General features: G+C 30.8%; 1 protein-coding gene and 1 long non-coding RNA gene across 8 annotated transcripts in view; one reads left to right on the top strand and one right to left on the bottom strand.

Moving 5' to 3' along the window:
- Mipol1 (mirror-image polydactyly 1) overlaps nt 1-3,132 on the top strand; it is a 326,985-nt gene extending 323,853 nt beyond the window's left edge. For all 7 annotated transcript variants that reach the window (XM_048798667.1, XM_048798663.1, XM_048798660.1 and 4 more), the window contains one exon: nt 1,524-3,132. In XM_048798667.1, the coding sequence (XP_048654624.1) occupies nt 1,524-1,590 (67 nt within the window). In that variant the 3' untranslated portion in view covers nt 1,591-3,132. The remainder of the gene's footprint in view (nt 1-1,523) is intronic.
- LOC125615244 overlaps nt 1-7,177 on the bottom strand; it is an 82,440-nt gene that overhangs the window by 63,463 nt on the left and 11,800 nt on the right. The window lies entirely within an intron of this gene.

The raw sequence follows: 7,177 nt of genomic DNA, 5'->3' as shown, positions 1-7,177 counted from the left end.
GTCTTAGTAGATATATAATATTTATGTATAATTTATAGTCAAGAAATCTATAGTAATAAACAGGCAAGATTTGTATTTTATTCTAAGATCACTACTTTATTTAAGACAAAGATTTTGATGCACTGAAATATTCCTGTTTTCTGTTAACAGAATTTTGCTATATGCAGAATCATCTAATAAACCTGAACTAGTTTTCTGAATTATGCAGTTGATTTGTTCATTCCTTACTGAAAGTCTTCAAATAGTCTAAACAAGTATGTTTGACACCAAGAATACCCTCATTCCTTTAGTGTCTAGCTCTGTACTGTGTTTATTTGCAAAAACCCTCATGCATGGATCCATATAAATGAGGCAAACTGTGGAGTAGACTAGACTATGTTGCTCACCAAGCTTTGAGGATTGTGTATCTGAAAACTGCTGGGCATGATTTTCACTTATAAGGAAGACTATTTGTGTGTAATATCAAGTAAGATTTTTGGTTGAGGTTTTATGCTTTCAGTGAAGAAAATAAAAGAAGAAACCAATTAATGGTCTGTTTCCATGATCTTTTGTTAAGCAAAACTCTCACTGATCCACATGAATGTGTTCTGTCACCCACAGAGTAGCCTAAGAGCACTGCAGAATAGACTTCTGAACTTTTGACTCTATTTTCAGTTTAATTGGTAGGTTTTAATCAGCTAAAAATATTATACTTCTTTGATTAAAAAGCTATAAAGGTAATTCCTAGACTGATTACTCAGGAATAGAAACTTTTTTTTTAATGTAGTACAGAAAATCTGGTTGTACTAGTGTCAAATCATTTGTAAATATTTTGGGACATGAAAGTTTCCCTACCTAACCACCTAATTTCTATCTATATTTTCATCAGCTGACTCTAGGGGAAAGAAAGAAATTTAATGTAAAAGAATTGTTCAGTAGGTTCAGGGGTATAGCTCAGTGGAAGAGAGATTGCCTAGTATGCATGAGGCCTGGGTTCAAAAAAAAAAATCATACAGTATGCCAACCAATGTATTGCTTATTTAGCAGGGATAAGCTTGCTAGTATGTCTATATGAAATATGTTTCTGAGGCTGGGGATGTAGTTCAGTGATGGAGTACTTGTTTAGCCAGCCAGGTTCTATCCCCAGCATCACCAAAAGAAAGAGAAAAAGAAAAGATACATATATTTCTCTTAGGTAAAAGTCAGTTTGAAGCTGGTTCTACACTTAATATGCCATGCTGTCATTGCATAGTAAATGATTCATTCACAACCTTAGTGCAAGTAGCCAAATGTCTTGAAATGAATATCCTATATATTTTGGAGCATTTAACACTGGCATAATCTGAAGATCTGACTTAAAGTAAATCCTTGGCACTCTGCAAGAGTGCCTCTCATTTACAGTGATGCTTTGTTTCTTAACATGACTACCAGGACTGCTTGGTCACAGGCAAATACTATTCTTTTTCAGCCAAATTATTCCTGACAATAATTGTACTTTTTATTTTCTTTTTTTCTTCCTCCTGTTTCCCCTGCCCCCAACTTAGGTTAGAAAGGCTGGTGGACGTCCTGAGGAAGAAGGTTGGAACAGGGACCATGAGGACAGTGATCTGACAGAAAAAAAAAACGACAGTCTGGGGGAAGCGATCACATCTGGTGACCAGGCTGCTTCATTCAACACTGTGTAAACACTAAAAGCCTTAACTTAGCAAACAGTTGTTAGAAGTGGGACACTCCAACCACATTCCAAGCTGAGAAAAAAAAATCAAATCACAAATGTTTAACCACTTTGCTGCTGACTTGAGTTTTTTATCCAAATATATGAAACTATAGACTTTTACCAATGGGTAGCTATAAGGTAGTGGCTATTTTATATCTCAACTTTTTATTTAGAGATATAAATTGTTTTACCGAGAGACCACTATAGAAACATGGTAAAGTTGGTCAGGATCATATCTTCACATATGGCCCTCTCTGAATCAAAGTGCAGCAAAGTAAATATTGTCTAAGCCTTAATCCACTGTGTTAGGTCAAAACTTCAAATAAATGCATTTTCCAATATAGAGTATATTTCGTAACTGAAGAAGGATGTTCAGACATGAGTTTGTAATCTTCCTTTAGTGTACGTATGTAATCTTTGTTAATATTAAAGAATATTACAAATAGATGCCACAAATTAAATGTATAATTTGCTTTAATGAGAGTTTAGTACATCAAAATTACATTCATCAGGACATGATTTTTATTTTACTAAAAATAAATACAGACTGTATTCAATAAAATGGAAGATTATTAATGTGTACTTATAAATTCATATTGTCAGTATTTTTAATGTTAAGACTGGAAAATTATCTAAGCTCCACCTAAGCTGTAGAAATTGCCAAGTTTCTGTCTAATGGTCTGGGACACTTTTGTCTTGAAAATTAGCATGTGCCAGCATGTCTCTATCTGAAAAGGCAAGAAGCCATCAAATCTACTAAGTATTCTTATTGATTATCTTTTTTTATAGATTACTGTTTGAATTTTGTTGTAAAGGAGGGGAATTCAGTATATAATATACCATAAAATTATAATGAGCAAATATTAGGACTTAGACAAAAGTAAACCTGCATTTGGTTCAGGTTGTCTTTATTTCATATAAGAGGTAAGAATTAACTTAATTAACATTTAAGAGGTAACTTAAAAGTTAAAGCATAGCCATCACTTCTACTCATATGATGTCATGAATAAAACTGAAACTTTATATATTTGGCTATACAAAAAAATCATCATTGTTTTAGAGTGAAAAGTTGAAAGGGCAATAGGAAATGACTATGCCAGGAACAGGGTGAAATAAACAAACAGATTGGATTAGTGAAAGGTTTGTAGACAAATAAAAATTTACATGCATTTTTAATTTATCTTTAAGATTGTGCTAAACTAGATACTGTTGCCTGTTTTCAGGATAAGTATATTCAGGGCAATGTATTGTGTCATTTTTTAAGATGCCATTAGAGATTATCCATTATTTAATTTACTTTGCAGGAAATTTTAAAGTGTTTGTCATAGATGACAGAAGAATCATAATGCTAAATACACCCCATTCCTTCCTTAGTAAATCTGTAGCTATTAAATTAACTGACAAAATTATCCCATTGCATTAAAATTTGGAATTTACTCATGTTTCCTGCTTGTAATGATTTTTTAAATGATGATAATTTGAAAATAAGGCACAACAGGGGTTAAAAATAAACTAACTGGATTTGCCCTGTAGTTCTAAAAAGAATCATAGCTTTTCATAGGCCAGTGACTATATAAACATAGACATGTGTAATAATTTGAACATACATGGAGTTTTGTCTCTGGGCTCTAATTTAAACCCCTAAAAACTCCTTGTTTAAAGAAACAGCACCCTTTAAATCATCCAAGAGATGCAGGTAAGTAGAGAACAGTTCTTGTCACAAAATAGTTTGTTCCTAAACCCTCTTAAAAGAAATCACAAGTAAACTTGAATTTTCAGTTTAGTCTTGAAGAACAGACTAACTTTCCTTGGGTTACCTTGGAATTTTAAAGTACATGAAGGGCCATATCAAGATATCTTTCAGTTTCCAAACATCTCCTCCTATACCTAAATGATATAATTAGAGCAACCAATTCCTATAATCAATATTGTGAAGTTTTACAGAATATGATTATAAAGTGAAATTTACAAAACAATTCTAATATCTACTTTTGTTCAACATAGATAATCTCCCAAAAATAACCCATCCCTTTGAAAATGAGTTTCATTCCCTTGAAAATGACTTAGTTATCTGCAAAATTAACAAATGCAAAGTATTACAGCCAAATATTGTCTTAACTGATTTATTAAGTTAAAAATGTTGACCAACACAATATTTCAAGTAGTCAAAATTTGTTTTGTATGAAAAATAGCCTTACTCACTGAAAATCAGGTAGCCACATATTCAATCCTAGCACAAATCCAGAAGTGTTTCATTCTGCTCAGCAATGTTGCTGTGAGTTTGCTTTAAACGTCATCAAGTGTAATTCCTTTAGTAACATGAGAATTCACTTCTTGTAAAAATAAGTAGTCCAGAGGAAAGGCAGAAAAAAATGCTAAATTTGTTAACACTTGATGATTTATGAAATCCTTCACATCTTTTTTTATTTGCTGCTGTCAACAACCATATAATAATAATAAATTATTTATGTCAACTATATAATAATGATTATAGGGCTTTAGTATTAGTGTTATTGTTGTTGTTATAAAACTCTCCATTCGTGAGGAAACAGAGTATCTTGGAACTTGCTAAGGACTGGCTAAAACTTAGAACTACGGTCTTATAACTATACTTCATGCAACTATAGGTCTTCAAACCTTTCTGTTAGGAAAAAAAAAATGTAGTAAAGATTTTTACTTTAGTAATTTTTGTTATTATTCTACCATTTATTTTATACACATATATATGAATTCCCTAACCATCTAAAGACTGTACACATTTCTTTCTATGAAGTACAATAATGTGAACTGTATGCATAGATAACATCATATTATGACCACCTCTCTATCATATGATAGTAGCAGCATGCTGTACTTCAGGTATCACTAAAATATAACCTTGAAGTGCTTTGGACTATTTTCGACTTGGCCTGATGATAAATTCTAACACCGTACTTTATATAGTAGTATAAACTTCAAGACTTGCTTTAATTCCTAGGACAGCTATTAGAGATAAAACTATATATAAGCAAAGTTATTGGTTATAAGCACTGTCTAGACAGACAGTTGTAGCAAAATTATTAATCATTAATATGAATATTTTTATTCTACTTTGATAAATAAACCATTATATTTAAAGGTAACTAAAACAGTTTAAATATTTTATAGAAGAAATATTTTATATTATTTTCAGTGATAAGATTGATCCTTTGTATATTTTCTTATTCAATTAAACTTAAGAGGGCTGGAGATTTAGCTCAGTGACAGAATACAGACTTAGCATGCATGATGCCCAAGGTTCAATCCCCAGAACCTTCCCCCCCAAAAAAATTAAGAAATCTTTTTATAATCACATCACTTATTGATATAATTAGTTTATTTCACAAGAAAGAATATTAAAGATTTGTAGTTTTAATATTGAATAGTGTCACATTTTATATGTAGAAAAACATTTTATATGTAGTATTTTTAAAGATCATAATTATTTTTTAAAGTTACCATTTTCAAATAGTCATGATTAATAAGGCATTAAATGATAAAATAGCCATGACACATTTTGTCTTCTCACATATGGCTTGGATGGAAGTCAGATTTTCACAGATATTATTGTTCTTGGTTACTGTTATGTACCATTCACATATCTATTCATATATACAGATATACCCATTCAGACTGAAAATCACATTTGCCTTTTTAAAAAATTGATTTATAAGTCAACTGTTGAGCTCCAGTGATTTCAGCATTTTGTTCGTGTTTTATTGGAAATGCACGTGGTTTCTGAGGCTTTTAAACAAATACATGAAATGGTTGAAAGATTTATATTGCTCGTGCTTAGCTAAATATGTCATCTCTAGAAAAGCTGTGGTTTATTTTGGCACTGTTTTAAAAACTCAAATATTTTAAACATTTGTTAAGTTGGAGCTTGTACATTTCAACTAGTAGCATAAGTTTCAGAATAGCATCTCCAGTTACCAAACTTTTTATAATCCTTTTACTATAATAACCTTTTTTGAAATGGTTCCTTTTCTTTTTTGTTATGTACTTTAGTGTAAGTTAGGTTAAAGTTATTACCTTTTTGATGTAGGACTTCATAATAGAATTTGGCAATGATAAATGTGTATTTTTGAGGACCATTAAAATGTTGTATGCTATTCATCTTCTTTGCAGAAGTATTAATATGCCTACTTTTAAGTTTATTTTTAAATATAGTTTTGGAATACACTAATACTTTGGAAGCCACCAGTTTCTTGATTATATGTTCATTAACAAAGCTGTATTTTAATGTACTCTCATATATAAGATATGTATTTACTTTTTATTCACATAAAATCCCATATTGCAAATCCTACATGTTTTATTGCAATTTTTATACATTGATCTTTTTTTTTTTAATTTTTTTTAAATTTTTTATTGTGGGTTGTTCAAAACATTACAAATTTCTTGACATATCATATTCCACACTTTGATTCAAGTGGGTTATGAACTCCCACCTTCACCCCATACACAGATTGCAGAATCACATCAGTTTATACATTGATCTTGATTTGATTTGTAGATGTACAGTGAAGACACTTTACTGGATATAACCATAAAATATATATTGTAGTAGGGAAACAGATTAAGTTTCCTATCAAACTGTGTGTGACTTCCTTATTAAAGACAAAAGTCAACACGAATAAATTTGTTAGTTGTCTTAAGAACTTTTCAAAATTATTTAAATATAAAATTATAGTAAAAAGTATTATAAATATTATCTTTGGTAAATATGATTAGAAAAATGAAGGAGATCAAATTATTTTAACTTAAAAATAATAGATTGGTTCAAATATATTACAAAGCACCTCTAATAATTTTGGAATATGTGTGGAACTTTATTGTAATCAAGAGCTGAAATCTGCTGGGTGTAGTGGCACATCCCTGTAACCTTAGCTCCTAGTAGAGAACCTTTGGGTTCAATCCCCAGTACCAAAAAAAAAAAAAAAAAGCTGAAATAACAATACTGCTTCTATTGTATTTGATTATTGAATCATAATGAGATTAATATAAACAAATTATGTAACTCTGTATTGTGAATTTTGAACTTAAAGTTTAAGGTATGTGACAAAGAGGACTGAAATGAGAGTGGAAAGTAGGAGTCTTCAGGAAAAAGATTTTGAAACTGGCGATATGTAAAAGGTCATTGTACTATATAAACACAAGTTGTGCCTCACCATGTTTGAGACACCATGTTGTCCCACCAAGGCCTTCCTGATGTTGTTGTGATATATTTTACTTCTGTATCTGTATACAGTGTTCACGTTCTTAACTATTTTTACTTTGAACAGTCAATTATTTTAAGGAAATATTAAAACTAAGATGTTTACCCATGTCTTTATCATTTACAGTGTTCTTTTCTTTGTGTAGATTTCCACCAGTTATTTACCATCTGCCTGAAGTATTTATCATCCAATCTAATGTAGGACTGTTGTGTCAGCTTTTGAATGTCTGAAAGTGTTTTTCTGC

Source organism: Marmota marmota, unplaced genomic scaffold (assembly GCF_001458135.2).
Source record: "Marmota marmota marmota unplaced genomic scaffold, marMar, whole genome shotgun sequence".
NCBI lineage: Eukaryota > Metazoa > Chordata > Mammalia > Rodentia > Sciuridae > Marmota > Marmota marmota.
The sequence above is the reverse complement of the archived record's forward strand: the minus strand, read 5'-3'. Positions and strand labels throughout refer to the sequence as shown.